This window comes from Oenanthe melanoleuca, chromosome 15, assembly GCF_029582105.1.
Source record: "Oenanthe melanoleuca isolate GR-GAL-2019-014 chromosome 15, OMel1.0, whole genome shotgun sequence".
NCBI lineage: Eukaryota > Metazoa > Chordata > Aves > Passeriformes > Muscicapidae > Oenanthe > Oenanthe melanoleuca.
This window is the reverse complement of record NC_079349.1, coordinates 11,093,115-11,111,298: the sequence shown is the minus strand read 5'-3', so window position 1 is coordinate 11,111,298 and position 18,184 is coordinate 11,093,115. Positions and strand designations below refer to the sequence as shown.

The window sequence follows — 18,184 nt, the reverse complement described above, 5'->3', positions numbered from 1 at the left end:
AGAAATAAAGCCCACAGGAGGTACAGAAGCAGAGCTAATTTCTGTTTGCCACACTTACCCCATTCATGGAGATGACTGTGCGCTGCCAGTCTTTGTCCTGCAGTGCCTGTGGGTCCAGCTGGAAAACAAAAGTTATCCATGAGCTAGGAACAGACTTCAGAGAAACTAGCTAGGCCTGGAAGGCTTCTGCAAGTGAGCAGAGCACAACCACTTTTACCTTATTATTTCTTTTCCACAAGAAAACCCACACTCCAAAGTTTCCCTGGTTTCAGGGAAACCAGGTTTTGGCTATTGTGAAATTCTCCAAACAGGGCTGAGGAGGAGCTGATAAGGGTTCATACACAAAAACCCAGGAACATGAGAGCAGTGTCTGCTCAACAATAAAGGCAACCTCAGGGAGCATAACCAGTGTTTGAATCTTCTGAGAAATCATGGAAAGTTGTCCTTCAACCAGTCTATTCTTTTTCTATTCTATTTGAGCATAGAGGAAGAACACTAGGGCCTGCTATTGCAAGCACTCATTAAATAGAAACAAGTTCCAATCTCTCATTTTCAGCTTTGCTTGATCTTGAGTGGACAGTTATGAAGCTGGGGAGCAGCTGACTCAAGTGCTAGAACGTCACCCAGCAATTCCACTACTGCCTTGGGAAAGCCCAAACACATCCAAAGGCCTGAGGAATGGCACTCAGCTCCAGGGACATTGGCAAGAAAGAGGAGGAGCTGTCTGCTTGGGGGCTTCATCAGCCACTGGAACCAGCCAAAGCAAGAATTTGGTGCCTCCTGAGACAGCTTTGTAACACTTGGTTCTTGAACATGGAGGCACAGTAAGACCAGGAGGAGGCAACTGCAGCAAACTCTGTTTTGAGTTTACTGCTGTCAGCAAACAGACAGTCATAACCAGAGCAGCTTTGCAGCACAGTTCCCCCCTCTCACAGAGCCCCGTGCAGGGCCAGAGAGCTCTGGCAGGGGAGGGAGATCCTGGAACAATGGCAGCTGCAGGAAATTCTGGGAGAGCTTAGACACGGTCGTGGCTGCACGCAGATCATCAACAGAGCAGCCCAGTGCTGCCGACAGCTACAGACAAGCCCCCCTGTGCCCTTCCCCACTCCCCAAAGAAAGGCAAGCAGCAGAGTAAAGTTCCTCCCTGCTTCCTCCCACTGCAGAGACCCCAAGCAGCAACAGAAGCAGCGAGGCCGACCTTCTCCCTGCGCACTGTGTTCCGGACGTGAGCCCACAGCGGGATGCTGCCAGCACACACGCGCTTCCCTGCCGAACTGGACCGGCTCCTGCAGCTGCAGCGCCGGCAGAAACTCCTGAAGAGCCCTTGCAAGGAATTGTCACTAACCAGCAGCTCCCACATTTTGGGACTGTGCAAAGTTCCAGGGGCCAATGGGCAGCAGTGCTTGGCTTGAGTGCCTCAGCGACCCCAAACACAGGACTGCTCGCCAAGGGGGTTCGCTTTTAACTCCGGCAGAACAGATCCGCCCCCGCCCGTGGGGCTGGCCAAGGGCCCTACGGGCTGGCCAGTGTCTAGGCTGTTCTACCCTCAACTTCCGTGCTGGAAGCTTGATTTCTTTCAACAACTGAATTCTTTCCCAGAATCAAGAGGAAACCATTTCTGAAGTGTCTGGTTTCCTATGAGGAGCAACCATGCAAAGTATTCCTGAAAGCTTGATCTCCAGCTCTGAAGAGTCATCTGGCTAAGTTGCCAGAACAGCCCTGCTGATGGACACAGTCACAGCCAACCCTCTTGCTGGGAACCAGTTTTCCATATGCATTTAGAATGGAGTCACTGAGTGTATTATTTATAGCAAGGAGCTATATTATTTATAGCTTAAGACTAAAGAGGAAAGAGGGTTTGAATATTTGCCAAAAACTTTAAAGAGTCCAGCAGAATCCAGTTGTGGTTCATTTAAGATAACAGGTATTACTGGGTATGTGTCAGTAACGACCAGGGAATTCCTGCCGCTGCACAAAACAAAAGCAGGTAAATAGCTGTTAGAGAATATAAGCCAAAAACCATCCTGCTCTGTCTCAAGAGTGACTTTTACACTGCTGCAAAGGACAAGCAGAAGCTGAGTGCTGGAGCTGAGAACTCATAAAGACTTTTCCTTGCTGGAGCTGAGAGCTCACAGAGACTTTTCCTTGCTGGATAACTGCTGGGGCTGAGCCAGGACTATGAGCAAACCTCCATGTACCTGCTGCTGCCTCTTGTTCCCTTGTTTCTGACCTCTCTTGCTGAGCTGGCAGGACCCCTGCACTCTCTCCTACTGTTTGACTCCTGCTGGAGAATGCTTTCACTGAATGGGGCTAGCCAGGGAGAACAGGCACCAGAACTGGCTGACCCAGCCAACCCTGCATAAATCACTGGCAATAACAACAGCAATTAAGGGGAAAAAAACCCAAATTCCTCCAAGGTGCTTTTTAAATAGCAAAGCAAAATGATGGAAGCTATTAAAAGAGCAAAGCTTGGATAAACTCTCAGCAACACTGAGTGAGACAGGAAGATCAGGTCTAACAGTCTGATAAGTCACAGCAGGACGTAACAGAGTCAACAGGAAACCAAGAACTGTCTCTGGGACTTCAATCAAGCTTCAGTCGTGGTCCCAGCTGATGACTGAGGCCAGCAAGAGCAACAGAGGGAAAGGGCAGCTGCAGCAGGCAGGGAGAGAGCACAGTGAGGACAATGAGCTAGCAAGAGTGATGCTCCAGCACAGAGGACAAATGGGGCCATGCTGTCTTCTGGCCTGATTTGGAGATCAGTGACCTGAAAGAAGGAACACTGAGTAGAAGAATGCAAGCCATGGCCAGCATGGCAAAGGGAAGCAGCTCTGAGCAAGCTGTGCCAGCTGAAGCAGGGGAGGCACTGTGTAACTGCTGCCTCTGCATTTGACAGTGGAATTTACTGCTCCTCTACACAGCTACTCCAAACAGTTACTTGCTTTGAGCGACCTGCCCCACCTCCATTGAAGCAGAGCCACGGTGTGTTGTTTCCATGCTCTGTGCAAATAGGACAGAGCTGCTAAACCCTCACAGACTGTATTGCATGGGCTTGTTTGCACAATCCCCACCAAAAGCTCAAAAGCTGAACAGGAAAATACAAACCAATCACTCTGTCTGTTTACTGCTCCCTCCAGAACCCCCATGGCCTTTGGTATTTGCAGTGGCAAGCTACAGCCCCAAATTCACTAATGAATCAAGCCAATACCTCTCTGTATCCTGCCCAAAACACAACAGAACAAAGCAGCCCAGCACCACAGGGGTTTTTGAGTGCAGCTCTCTGGCCCTTGTAGCAGCTCAGCACTGAATTCAGACAGGGCACAGCCGTCAGGAAAGGCTGAGAGTGCACAGCAGCATGGTGAGAACCTGCAAAAAGGCAAACTGGGAGATGCTGCTCTGGCAAATGCAAGCCAGGCACCAGGAAGGGTGTCTATGCTCTGCCTTAGGAAACCACCACAGAGAGCTTGATCATGATTTCTTTTTCCCCAGAGAGAAAAGAAAACATGCAGAAGGAGGGAAAAACAAAGAAGCCTCAGTGGAAATAACAGAGCATGGACTGTGGAACATTAAGGTCAGTATGTTTTATATATTCATTCACATTACTTCTTCCCTTTAGTAAATTTCCCAGGCAACTTTACACTCCATCAATTTTGAATTGTAATTGATGTGACATGCATGTTGTCAGAGTCTCACTGCTGCTGGCAACTCCCAGTCCTGCCATAGCCCCATTCTTCTCACAGCTCTCCACTGACAGGTTAATCTTTCCTACCATCACCCTTTAGCCATGACCCATTACCTTCTTCATTTCACCCCTATTTTCATTGCTGGGACAACGTTCTGCTTCAGCAAACTGTTTAAACAAGCTTGAGTGAGTAAAAGGTTTCCAAGTTAACACTGGGAGGTACAGCATGGGACAATCTGGTTTACATGGAAAACAACTTAATGCCTGAAATAGCCATGGGCACTGCTATGAGACATCCCAGATAATTAAGATAAGAGTGATTGTTTTGCAAGGCAACAGAGGAATGGTGCTGCTCCACAGAATGAGTGATCTAAGGTCACATCCTCCCTGATTTTCCAGCACTGCTGTGAGGGAGAAGGAAATATTTAGCTTAAGCTGATCATGCAGAAAAAGAAAACAGCAAAGGAAATGGCATTTCTAGGAGGCACCAGTGGGAGGAGCCGGATCCCAGGGTGAAGAATCACTTCACTCTCACACGGCACAGGCTGGTCCTGCTGACAAATGGGCACATTTAGGCACAGTCTCAATGACAAACAAAGGGCTGCTACACTCCAAACACGGGCATGTGTCTGCCACGTGAAGTGCAAAATTCAAGGAGCCAAAGGGCCAGCCCAAGTGCCAAAGATGGACTGCAAGGTAACAACAGGAAGAAAAGCCCAGGGTGCTCACAATGAGAGGGGCTTATGCCCACAGCTGAACTAAGTCTCACATTTCCTCCCATCATGTGATGTCCATTCCATCCTCCTCCAGCTGCCCCAGTACTTTCAGTTTCACGGTGTCCCCACGAATAGCATTTCTCATGCCTGAGGTGCACCAGGAGCCCCCAGCCATGTGTGCCAGCCAGTTCAACACTGCACACCCAGCACTGCTGTGCCCAGGTCTGGTGAGAATTTCACTTCTACATTTACAGGAGGCTCTCCCACACTAAAACCTCATGGGTTTATGTTTCAGAGATATAAAACTTGCAGACTGGCAGGAAAGAAACACCACTTGCATCTAACTATAAAGACAGGCAAATAAAATATTCCATAGGAAAAGAAAATATGAGCAATGGGAGCTGTTAAAATTGCTGCCCATTCCTGGAAACTTGTGACTACATGGACCAATTCCTTCCTTCCTTCACTGCCTTAATGTAACGGAGAGATTTAATAAACATTTTTACAGCCAAAACAGTCTCCTTGATTGTCTTCATCACTGAGGCTCAGTATTTGGTGAGTCACATTCCCAGTAGTGGGAAGTTGCATATTTACAATAATACATAGCTTAACAATGTACTGCAATTTAGCCAACAGAGAAATTTCTCTGCTTTTATCAACAGGAGGATGCAGGCACGACTCTTCATGTTCCCAGGGTTTTTAACTAAAAGGAATTTATGAAACAAAAATCCTCACCCAACCTCACAGACCTTGCCTTTAGACAGACAGATTTGGGCTGAGTAATGACAGTGCAACAACAAATCAGAAAGCCCAGGATAAACTAAAAACTCTAAGGTAAACAAAATTTGAAATAAAAGCACATGGGAGAACACAGCTAACCTTCAGCCACAGGCTGTAATCAGATTTTCTTGTTGCATTATTATGGTTTCTTAATAGAAAAATGATGTTTACTTCAAAAATAGAAAAAAAACCAAAATCAAAACCTTTAATAATTTTTATCAATCCAAAATGTTACCAGACTGTCATATGACTTCTGTTTGATTCAATAGTGTTTGAAATTCATGATGGGACAGGAATCATTGAAAATTAAGAGGTCATTCTGGCAATTCATTGAGTTTTTTTACAAATTGCAAAGAGAATTTACAGACAGCAAGAGAACTTTTGCATGTGCCTTTTATGATACAACAGAATGCAACATTTGTACATTAATTAAAAACTTTTTAATTTATTTTTTAACCTTCCCACTATTTAGGTTTCTCTAAAAGAATCTAGATGCAATTAATCTTTCATTGCATCAAAGAGTATTTTTATTTACTAAAGTATAAAATATATTTACAGAATATACAATTGCTGAGCATAAAATGCCCATGGCTGTGAGAAGGAAGAAAAAATGCCAAAATTTAAAAGATTTTATTTGTTTTTTAAGATCGTTCTATGTAAAATATTTGTAGAATTTAGTGGGTCAGTGATTTCAGGGTTCTCTGTTATGAGCACACAAATCTCCAGGGCATTTCAGGGCTGAAAACTTGCTCTTTTGTAGTTGCTCAGCTCCGTGGAAAATAGCCTTTGTTAGCTGAAGGGACACAGGGATTTCTGGTCAGCTGAAACACACACAGGAGACACCCTGTGCTGCCATTTATTGATCTGCACACAAGCTCCCTTCCAAATCCCACCATGCATTCGAGACAAAAGCTCTCCCTGAAAACAGGAGAGGGAAGGAAGGGCCTGATCAAAGTCATTTAAGCAATGAACTCTGCCAGCAGAGCAAAGGTGGGATGTGATCCCACAGGCCACTCTCACCCTGAGCTGCTTCTGCAATCCCACAAATGGCCTTGGCCTCCTTGAGCATCTCTCCAATGCCAGGGAAAGCTGTCATCCCCAGGGAGATGGACAGCCAGACACAAATGGAGGACAACTGGTGAGGTCTTTTAATATGTCAGAGAGGAAAAGGTATCTGGGGAGGGTCTCTGTTCTGTTCAACAGCCACTCCAACACAAAGAATGTGTCCTCAGAGCAGGCATTTAAATACCCTCCTGAAGCTGTGGACAGACAGTGCAACAAACTGTAAAAAAATGGGGCACATATGTTCCCCATGTTTTCCTCCACACATGGCCTGATTTCTCCTACACCCAGCTTCAGTGCTGTATCACACAGCAGCTCTTTGCAATCATCACCTCCCCCATTGTATTACACATCTGCCACACACAGTGTCCCAGGCCAATTCTCAGAGTGGAAATGTTCCTTGGATGCTGTCTGCTGTCATGGACACCACATTCTGGGCATGGCAGTCATTAGGACAGTCAGGCTGTCCCAGGGCCTGACGCACACATCCATCAACTTCCAGGCACACAGATGGCAGCATTTCTGCACAAGATTTACAGAGCAGAGAGAATATTCTTGTGTCCTCCTGCCACAAACAAACAGCCTCACCAGTGCCCAGGGGCAGTGGAGTTCCTGTACACTGGTGTGGAAATGTTGAAGTTCATGGGCAAATGAGAGATGAAAACAAGCAGCTATTCCATATGGGTGCTGGAGCAGGCAAAGGGCACAAAGCAAGAGGGACAAAGCTGCTGATTTCCTGCCTATGAATCACACTGTGTACCACTATCTGAGGGAAAAATCTTCAATGCTGAGACAACCAGAAGGCAGAAAAAAAACCTCTGTGGTGAACATCACAAGTCCTGTGAAGTTTTGCAGTCAGAGTATCAGGAATGAGTTGAGCACAGTCTTACCTGGATCTGTCCTTTCCCCATTATGCGATCTGTGCTCTCTCCATCCTCTTTGGTGAGCTTGGTTTTGTTGTAGCACTTCTCATAGCACAGAATCCTCAGTGTCTGGGAGCCCTCCAGCTCAATTTCAAACTCCTGCAGGGCACCAGGAAAGGAAAGAGCAATGGCTGCATCACAACAGGACACCAGCCTCAGAATAATCAATACAGTCTCCTTAATGCTCATCAGAAGAACACTTAAGGACTGGGCAAAACCTCCTCCCTACTGCAATTTAGAAATAAACTGAAATCTTATTTTGTATCTATAAGGTGGTCAAATTGGAGACTGAGATGGTTCCCTCCTTGGTCAGGTTTCACAGGTCTCAGCAAAGCATTATTCAAAGACTCAGATTTGCTCACCTTCCTTGCAAGAAATTTTGCCCACCAGCAGGTCTGAGTTGGCTGTAAACAGGCAAAATGTCTACAGCTAATTCTTCCCCTTCTCAACAAATAAGCAAAACCATCTCCATCAACTTATTTTCACTTGTGTCTTTAAAAAATTATCAAGCATGTATCTGTTTAAAAGATGAAATACTGGACAAGACTCAAGTGTGTCAAATTGTTTGTTTAACTACCACTAATCCAAGGGAAAATCTTCTGCAAGCCCTGACAGCCAAATGAACCTGGCAAAAAAAGTGTTTTCTGAGAAGCAGCATATGCAGCACAAGTGCTGAGCATGCAGCAACCTCTTCCATTGGCAGTTCTGGTCTTCTGCCCATCATGCATTGATGTTTGGCACATGGAAAACAAGTCACATCAAGAAGAAACAAACCTACCTCATTCCAGTTGGGCTCTGTGGTGTCTCTGTAAACTCTGGTTTTGGCCTTATTCACAAAATACCCAAAAGAATCCACCTCTAACGTGCAGTACAAATCTGAGGAGGGGAGACAGGCACAAAAACTTAAAAAAAATAAATATCTAGAATTTCCTAACTTGCATTAATCATTTGCACAGGGTGCCTTCATTTCCATCATCTCTGTATGAGTACCAGTAACACCATCCCATACAAGTCTCACCACCTTGATCAGCCCAGCTGTCCTTAAGAAGTTCTGTCACCTTTTTAGAATCTTGTGTTAAGTCATTCCCCATGAATTTTAACAACACTTTCTTCCCAACAAAAATTCTGGATGTCAGAGAACACCTCCCATTCTTTCATTGTAAAACAAAATACAGCTGAAAGAATTCAAGATAAGGGCTGACTTGTTTCTAGATCAGGTGGATAATCAGCAAACACTGCTTAAAACCTCAAACAGACTAGGCCTAACAATAAATGCTTGATCCTTGATGGTGATCTCTTTGGAGTTAAGAGTAGAACTTCCAGTTCCCCAAAACCCCTCTCCTCCTCACCATCATCACAGATGCTGCAATCCATGCCCAGCTGTCCCAGGACATGGCTTATCTAACTCCTATCAGTACCTCTTGTGTGTCACAGAGCTGCAACTCACTTGAGCTTTGCTTGAATCCCGTGGCAGAGTGGACAATGACGTTCAGGAATCCATACAGACCTGGGGATTCATCATCTGTACAAAAGACCCAAGGGATTTTGTTACATTCACAGTGGAGCCAAGAGTGAGAGTGATGAGACTGATGCTACACAGGTTAATGAGCAGAGGGTGAACTCTCCCCAAGGATGGCAGGAGCACGTAACAACCACTTCAGCAAGACAGGAGGCTGTTCCACAGCTGGCACCTGTAATACCTTCTGGCACTGGGGGGCTTTTACAGTGACAGTTCTAGGATCAGCAAGACAACTGAAGAAATTCAAAGGAGAAAAAGTAAATTATAGAGGCTAAATCTACACTAGCAGATTAAGTAGAAATTTAGGATGCTCCCTGACACAATTTTGACCAACTAGTTTTGTTCCAAAGGATTCTCAGACATAGCTCAAAGCTGTCCCAGGCTAGGACACTACCAGGCACTCCAATACCTTGCACAAGAGCTGCATGCAAGAACCATTTAACAGCTGAATAATGTATACAGGAAGATACCTGCAACCTGTAGCAAAAGGGAACAGTAAGAGCAGTTCTAGGGGAAAGCACAGAATCAGGCAGGGAGAAAGTTTCACTGCAGCTGCACCATGTGAAAGCAAAACCCAAAGGTCTTACCTTCTTTATTGATAGTGAGGGGAATGTTGTGGACTGTCTGAAGCTTCACACAGGAGTTGGTCAGCATCTGGAGCTCCACTGATGTGAGTGAGAAGCTTTTAAAGCCTGCCAAGGAGAATGAAAGAGGGAGGAGTAAAAATTCCAAGGAGAGGCTGGGTGCACGAGCCCTCATCCTGGGCACACACAGACAGTGCTCCCTGGGCACTGCTCAGCAGCAGCACCAGGTGCTCAGTCACTCTTAAAGTAAAGTCTCAGGATGGTTCACAGGAAATACAGGGGTTCTTAGTTCCTTGCAAAGCAAAAACCACCAGGCCATAAAAGTAACTAAGTTTATTTCGAGTGGAGCCAGGAAAAAGGGTGTGGCTTGTCCCTCTCAGTGGAATTGCACTGAGCTCTGATCTCTAGGGTAAATGAGAGAATCTCTATACACATTTACTTACTAACATTACTTACTATATATATTAATTACTACATACTAACTTACTACACGTTCCTCATATGTTGCTGCAGCAGAAGTTCCCTAACAGCCTCAGACAGGAGACACCCATACTGCACTGTGGATTTCAATGCAGATCTCTGTTTTGGCAGGAAGCCTGTCCCACACCTCATCCCCTGCAGCCCTGCTCTCCTAAGATCACAGCATTTGTACCAATGACAGCTGAGGGATACTCACATTTCTTCTGCTGCTCCCGGATATTCTCCCTCCACTCTGCCCTTTCATAGTCGGATGAAATGAGGAATGTGTAACTCTACCCAGGAACACAGGAGAAAACAGGGCATGCATTAGTCTGATGCACCACTGAGGGCAGGGCCTGCCTGCTTCCACCTTCCCCAGTGCACATTGCTGGACAGACTGCTCTGCTGGCTCCCCTGCCACTCATCCTGCATCACGTCTCTGTAAAGACAGGCTGGGCTCTGGCAACGTGCCCAAGGTACCAACAGGGACAGTCAGAGCTCACAGAGCCCCTCCGTGCCAAGGGCAGCTGTGGCCCTGCAGCAGCTCCCATGGCAGCTTCTGCTATTCCTCACCATAGGAATTAAGGCCAAAAGCCTCTAGCACAGGCCTAGAACTGATGAAACAGCAGCAGTCAGGAAGCAGTGACCAGATCATGGATTTTCACAGTCCTGTGGGACTCCTTTGCCATGGAAAGGCCACAGTGAGAGGCTCCAGCAGTGTCAGAGCAGAGAACACCCCTGGCAGAGGATGATCCTGGCAGGGGCAGCTGCAGCCCTGAGGACACTGCCCTGGGTGTGCCAAGCCTTGAAGCCACAGGGCAGTCTAGAAGGAAGCTGCTGCAGTGCTGGATCTTGGGTGAAGGGCTGCTCCTACTGCTCCAGCACTACTGGTGCCAAGACAGAGGATTCATTTCTATGGTTATTTCTTAAATGTCAGCCTTGTATGCAAATTAGTCACAGCCTGATAGGACGCCACCATAACCTCGGGCACAGGAAGGGTGAGGTGTCTGCTGCTTGGTAAGAGCTTTGAGGACACACAGTCGAGGCCCCAGGAGCACGTGCAGCCCAGCCAAGCCCCAGTCCCTGGCTGCTGGGGTCTCTCACCTTGCCGTTTCGGTTGTGCACCCGGAAGGCCATGTTGGGAGACATCAGCAGGAGGAGGGATTCCTGCTCCGACAGCTTCTTTTTCAACCTCTCAATCACCTTGCTGCCCTTATTGGCCCTCTGAAGGGGGTGGGAAAGAGGGAGCAAAGGACACATGTTATTCTCCAAATCTGCCCCCATTTATACCAACTGCTATTTTAAAATTCACAGTCTCTACCCTGTGAGTAGGTAAATCGCCCCAGAACAGAAGAAATGCTGTCAGTAGGATCCCCAGGACTTCCAGTTGCTAAGAAAGGTGTAATTTGCAGATTCTCTACACTTGGACCAGGCTCTGTTCCCTGATTTGAGGTATCTCAGTTGAAGGGCAGAGGTGTGTGGCCACTGTCCCCACTGTACCCTGTATTTTCTGTTCCAGAGGCTGCAATAGCATCATGTCACTGGGCAGCCACAGCACTGCAAGGTCCTCCAAGTGTCCTTCACTAGGGAGATTCCAAGGAACTTCTGTAAAAGCTGCCCAGAACTCTCCTGCCACCATCCACTGATCCATTTTCATCAGAGGTCTGCTAAAAATACGTTTTTTCCTGGATAAAATCCAGTCCCAAACCCAGCCATGTGTATTGTTTAGCACTGGTGCACCAAAACACGTATCTTAGACACCTGCAGCTGGTGAGTAAAAGGCTTCCACAAAATATTCTTCATAATACCTTACTTTTTCCAGGAAGCCCTCTTTGAAAGCCAGCCAGAGCTGAGGCAGAATAATGTTCTTTGGAAATGTGGGGAATAACCTTCCTACAGCATGATCAATGTTATTCAGATCCTGCTCTGCACACCACAACTGTTCAAACCCTTATTTCTCTTTTAAGGTCCAGGAAAGTTTGGGATCTAACAGCTCTCAGAAAACATATCTTGCAAGCAAAGAGACACCATGTCCCTGTCTGACTGTCCAGTCAGTATAACTGCTCTTTTCTATACATTTGCTGCTGCTTTGATATCAGTGAAGTACGAAAAAGCTTCAAAGGCATAAATGAGCCTGCTAAAATTCAAGGGTATATGGCTTCTGACCAAAATCACTGGCAGAATCATAATTTAACATCCAGAAATTGGCAAATAACACTCCCAATCCTTCTCATGTCTGCAGCACAAGATCCCTGCCCTCCACATGGATGCTCACAGGTAGTTTTGCTGAGTAGAGGAGCTGCTGGGTACAACCACGGGGTCTCTCTGTCTCTGCCTCCTCACAGGCAGCATCATCCAGATGATGTGCACCCAGATGAGCAAAGCACCTGGCAATCACAAGGCCCTGATGAAGAGTCTGCTGCAGCCTGGCTCTCCAGACTTCATCTTAGACTTCATCTGAGCACAGACCCTGTGCCTGCATTGCCATGGAGTGCTCAACTCCTTTACCTTCTCCCGCTGGATGTCGTTCTTGATCTGGGATATCTTGATCTTCATGGCATCCAGTTCCTCATCAGGTACCAGTGGGATGTTGGGCACTGCCTCAGACTCATCCACCATTTGGAAACTGAGGTCAGTGAGAGGGATGTACCACTTGCAGTCATATTGTTGGCTTTTTCTGAAAGGCAGTAGGTCCAAACCTTTTACTACTACTGCTGTTTGGCAACCCAGTCCTTCCCACAAGTTCTTCCCTGCTAGAGTGCAGAAGATGCAGACACTGGCCCAACTTTACTGTGATTCCCATATGGAAAACAGGCAACAGGCTGCTGTTCAGCAAGACAGCATAGCAGGGCCAGTAGCTGGTACAGCACATTAAAAGGCAACTCATTTTGTTACCTAATTCTTTTCATCCTAAGAAACCACATCCATCTTCTGAAGACAATTTTGGTCCTGCATACTCTCTCTTTGAAGCCTCTGGAGTGGCAAAGCTCTAAAGCTGTGCCACACTTGTGACCTGGTGTCCCCCTGGGATACGAACCTGGGTCTCTCCTGCCCAAGCTGGGGTGAAGCTGGGGCAGGTGAGGTAATGGATAAACCTCTGTGTAATCCAACCAGGGGAGAGAAACTACAGCTCACAGCTGCCATTCTCCAGAGATTTCACTAGGATAAGCAGCTCATTTTTTAATGTTTTGTGTCATTTATTCCCTCTTCACCTCTGCTATCAGGAACATCCACTCTTGGGAATGTCCCATTCCTTTGAAGGCTCATTCCTCACCAGCACGTGCATTGAAAAGGGCAGGCATAACTTTTTGCTTGAGGAGGGCAAGAAGATAAGAGATGTCTCCCCAAGAAAAAGTTTACCAAGCGAAGAGAAGCTCTGTTTGAGGCAAGTACATTGGTAATGGCTCCTCTCCCCTCGTTTGTGAAAAGTGCCAGCAAAACTGCTTTTAGCTGCACTTTGGGGCTGACACAGTCTGTTTACTGCACCTTTACCATTGTTCTGTAAAACTGTTAACAGGCTGTAGCTGCAAAGCCAAAATTAACAACCTTAGTCATATAAAAAAGTGAAGAATGTCACCTATTAAAAGAAAAGGAAAGTAGAAAAATAAATTACATTTGTCCAGAATATCAGCAGCTACAACATATCCTGCTCTCCTAGGTAAGCTCAGGGCAGACATGGGAGGAATTACCTTTCCTGAGAGGTCAGGACTTATTCAGCATCTCATAAAGTAAACATTAATATCTTGCTATTATTTCTTGTTCTAACTACTTCTTGTGGATTATATCTGGATTATCCATATGCAACTAAAACTGCAGGCTAAACCCAAGATTCTGTTGCAGCTGAGAGGCAAAGCACAAAGTCCCAAAAGGAAACTCTCACCCTCCAATCTGCTTCTTGAGCTTGGCACACAGGAAGAGGTCAGTAAAAAGAAAAACGTGACGTAGCTTGCGAGCCCCTTCCACCAGCTCCACCATGAAACTGTCCTTCAGCAGCTGCCGGTGCTGGGGAAAAACAGGAAAATGGTTCAATGCAATACGAGCTCTGCACTTGGCAGTGGGGCAACACAGTCCTCAGACATGACTCCTACCACAGCAAATTCAGTACATTTGTCAAAATCAGAAAAATTAAAAAGCCTAATAAACACTCCTTGCTGTCAATTCTTCTCATGCTGCAGCCCTCTCTCCCAGAGGCAGAAAGAGCCATGCATCTTCTCCCCTCTCTGGTGCTGGGTCAGATTTCGGGCTTCTCTCCATCATCTGCTCCTGAGCAGTTTGCTGTGAGTCACTGCCCAGCTCCTTCCACCCGAGACCGGAATCCCTGCCAGAGGATCGTCCCCTCCCGAGCCAGCAGAGAGCAGCACACACCGCTCACACAGCGCGCACTCACCGCACACACACCGCGCACACACCGCGCACACACCGCACACACACCGCGGGGCGCACACACCGCGCACTCACCGCGCACACACCGTGGGGCACACCGCACACACCGCGCACACACCGCGCACACACCGCGGGGCACACACAGCGCGCACTCACCGCGCACACACCGCGGGGCACACCGCACACACCGCACACACAGCGCGCACTCACCGCACACACACCGCACACACACCGCACACACACCGCGCACACACCGCGGGGCGCACACACACACCGCACACACACACCGCACACACACTGCACACACACGGCACACACACCGCGCACACACACCGCGCACACACCGCGGGGCACACACACCGCACACACCGCGCACACACCGCGGGGCACACACACCGCGCACACACCGCACACACACCGCACACACACCGCGCACACACCGCACACACAACCCACACACACCGCACACACACCGCACACACACCGCGCACACCGCGGGGCACACACACCGCACACACCGCGGGGCACACACACCGCGCACTCACCGCACACACACCGCACACACCGCGCACACACCGCACGCACACACCGCACACACCGCACACACACCGCGGGGCACACCGCGCACACACACCGCACACACACCGCACACACCGCACACACACCGCGCACACACCGCGCACACACCGCGCACACACCGCGCACACACCGCGCACACACCGCGGGGCACACACACCGCACACACACCGCGCACACACCGCGCACACACCGCACACACACCGCACACACACCGCACACACACCGCGCACACACCGCGCACACACCGCACACACACCGCGCACACACCACACACACCGCACACACACCGCGGGGCACACACACCGCACACACACCGCGCACACACCACACACACCGCGCACACACCGCACACCACACACACCGCACACCGCGCACACACCGCACACACACCGCACACACACCGCACACACACCGCGGGGCACACACACCGCACACACACCGCACACACACCGCGCACACACCGCACACACACCGCGCACACACCGCGCACACACCGCGCGGCAAACACACCGCACACACCGCGCACACACCGCGCACACACCGCACACACACCGCGGGGCGCACACACCGCGGGGCACACCGCGCACTCACCGCACACACCGCGGGGCACACCGCACACACACCGCACACACACCGCGCACACACCGCACACACACCGCTCACACACCGCGCACACACCGCACACACCGCGCACACACCGCACACGCACCGCGCACACACCGCGGGGCACACACACCGCGCACTCACCGCGGGGCACACACACCGCGGGGCACACCGCACACACACCGCGCACACACGGCTTCTCCCGGAGCCGCTTCCCGGCCTCGGCACCAGCTTCAGCCACCCCAGCAGGGACAGCAAAGCTCTCCTCCAGCCCTTCCTCTCCCATTCACACGACTCTTGTCAACATTAACAGCTGAACGCCACTGCTCCTTCTTCATTACAAGTGCTGTTAAGGGAGAACTCCTGAACACGTGTATCTGGCAAACTTCTCAGGAGTCCCTTATCAGCCTGTGCTTTAAAAGGACCATCTGGATGCACCCTCACCGCGTGTCTATTGGAATCTTCTTTATATATCACATAAAGATTCCCCAAACCTAGAAGATGCAAAGAAGCTGCACACCTCTGACACCTTTACTCTTTCCATGGAATTTTACAGCCTCCTAAAGAAGGGTCACACATTGGCAGGCAGAACCATTGCTTTCCTAATTCCCTTATGGAGGAGAGACGAGATGGACAACTCCATAGCTAAAAGCCCAAAAGGCTGGAATGCTGGCACCCAGGCAGGTGGCTGTGTGCTCCTTCCAGTGACCACTGCAGGAGTTTTATGCCATGCTCAGGTCCTCCACTGTGCTGTCAGGCCCAGCAGGACTCAGTGCACACCTGGAAGAGACATCTCCCACTGATTTTCAACCACAAGTCAGGGCATTCAGCTATGGGAAGGTTTTATTTCCACCAGCATGTCTAACTGTCAGTGTTGCCTCACTTCACAGCCAGTACAAGCAGGAACCATCAGCTTCCCCACACATGCTAAGGAACTCTTCCCTGGCCTGTACTTCCTCTGTTATTGCAGCCAAGAGGATGCTCCTCTGCCATCACTAAGTGACATATCAGGCATCCCACATCTGCCTAGACACCCTGTGGCTGGAGACAGGAGAGTCCTGCTAACCCTGGCCAGGGCTGAGCAGCACCTCCCCAGCTGCCTCGCAGCCCCCCTTGGCCAGCCCCACACTCAGAACTCACCCAAGAGTCCCTGTTGCCCTGCCCTGCCCCATGGCCAGGACTCCCCCACTGGACACAGCCACAGAAGGGTCTCCATGGGGCAGCACCACGAGAGCAGCTCCCCTGGGCAAGGCCAGCACACCCACAGCAGAAGTGATGCTTCCATTTCTCAGGTGATACCCCTGGGTTCTGTTGGTTGCCTGACTTAACAAACCCTGAATGCATTCCCTGCTGAGGGTGTGGGATTGCAAACCCCCATCTTGCCTCTCCTTCTGTCTACCATTCTTCCCACCTTGGCTCTCCAAAATTAAAACAAACCACATCAGTCCTGAGCCTAGCAGGCATCATGGCAAGGAACACATGACAAAGAAATGCCCCTGCAGACTTAATTCTTCTTCCCTCAGCACCCTACACTTCCTGACAGGGATTAGGAGCCTGCATTTTCCCATCTACAGCTACCTGTGAAAGCACATGGAGCAGTGTCAGAGCTCATCTTGGTGCTGCCTTCCCTTACATGAAGGTCCTGGAAATCTGTGAGCTGCAGGAGGCAAGGCTGCTCCCTGGCAGACTGCTGCACCATCTCTGGGCAGGACTCTGGGCAGATCTGGCATCCAGCAGTGATTCAGCTCACAAAGGCCTGTACATATGTTAGTGTTTATTTTTAGGTGGATGTGATCCTCCTGGCTCATTCTCAGTGGTTTTGGAGAGAACTCCTGCCTGCACTTTGCCTTTACTGCTGATGGGCACTTGAGCATGCCTTCCCCTCCTGCCTGGGAAAGCAAGCCCCATATAGGAAAGCAGAAATACTGAGCTTTGAAAATAAATAAACAAACAGGAGGAGGTATGTTGTCAGTAGCAAGAACACTCTCCATTCCTGCAAAGAATTTCATTTGGGAGCAATAATATGCAGGCAAAGATATTTTCTGAGCAAGCCAAACCCCTGATCTCAGGTTTCTAGATCTGATGCATATTAATTACACTGCAAATCAGCTCAGCTCCTCTGGAGCAATGAGAATAGCTGCTTGCTGCCAGCTCAACCTCTGCTCATTGTTCGTAGGTGTAAAGATGTTCTCACAGCTTACTCATCCCTGCTACCCAGCAGGATGTGGCACTGTCCTTTCCCTGCCTGGCAGTGACAGGGCACAGTCCTGACCTGACCTTCTGTCTGCCTCTGCCAGGCACTGGCAGTGTGTGAGATAAGCCAGAGCCTCAGCCCAGCACCCTGCCCAGAGCACATCTCCCCAAAACCCCAGCAGAAAGCTCAGCCATTCCATGCTAAATGACCCAAAAACCTTCACATTCCCAACTGGGGCTGAAGTGGCACTGACTTCATCTGGGTTAGCACTCCTGGGAACAAAATGCTATCACTGACATAGACACAGTGCAACCCCGAGGCAGCAAAAAGTCCCACAAAGAGAGCTGGGTGGAAGAGGACAAGCCTGTGCTTCCTAAGCTTGGCTGGAACAGAAGGAAAGAAGTTAAAGTCATATATTCCAGTCAGTGAGAGGGAAAATGGAGCTTCACAAACCCCTTCATTCTTCTTATCTTCTTGCTCGTGGGAGCTAGTTTGGAAGGTCTCCCTCCAGCAAGCAGTGAGGGTGAACTGCCACAAGAGCAACCAAGCATCTGGAGAGTACAGGAGAAAACATTTGTGGATCAAGTCAGGAAATCTCTCCTCACTAGCAGCTTTTCTTGGAAAAGAGAACTTTCATTAGGGCTGGGCAGAACAGGCATGCCCCAGGCCGCTCAGCATCCGTGGGGCTGAGGAGGGGCAC

At 49.1% G+C, this 18,184-nt stretch overlaps 1 protein-coding gene across 1 annotated transcript in view; it reads right to left on the bottom strand.

Moving 5' to 3' along the window:
- BCR (BCR activator of RhoGEF and GTPase) overlaps positions 1–18,184 on the bottom strand; it is a 99,868-nt gene that overhangs the window by 12,181 nt on the left and 69,503 nt on the right. The window contains exons 9-17 of the mRNA XM_056504352.1: positions 13,606–13,727; positions 12,234–12,402; positions 10,830–10,949; positions 9,943–10,018; positions 9,270–9,374; positions 8,611–8,685; positions 7,942–8,039; positions 7,131–7,262; positions 59–118 (exon numbers count right to left, since the gene is read on the bottom strand). Coding sequence (XP_056360327.1) covers positions 59–118; positions 7,131–7,262; positions 7,942–8,039; positions 8,611–8,685; positions 9,270–9,374; positions 9,943–10,018; positions 10,830–10,949; positions 12,234–12,402; positions 13,606–13,727 — 957 coding nt within the window. The remainder of the gene's footprint in view (positions 1–58; positions 119–7,130; positions 7,263–7,941; positions 8,040–8,610; positions 8,686–9,269; positions 9,375–9,942; positions 10,019–10,829; positions 10,950–12,233; positions 12,403–13,605; positions 13,728–18,184) is intronic.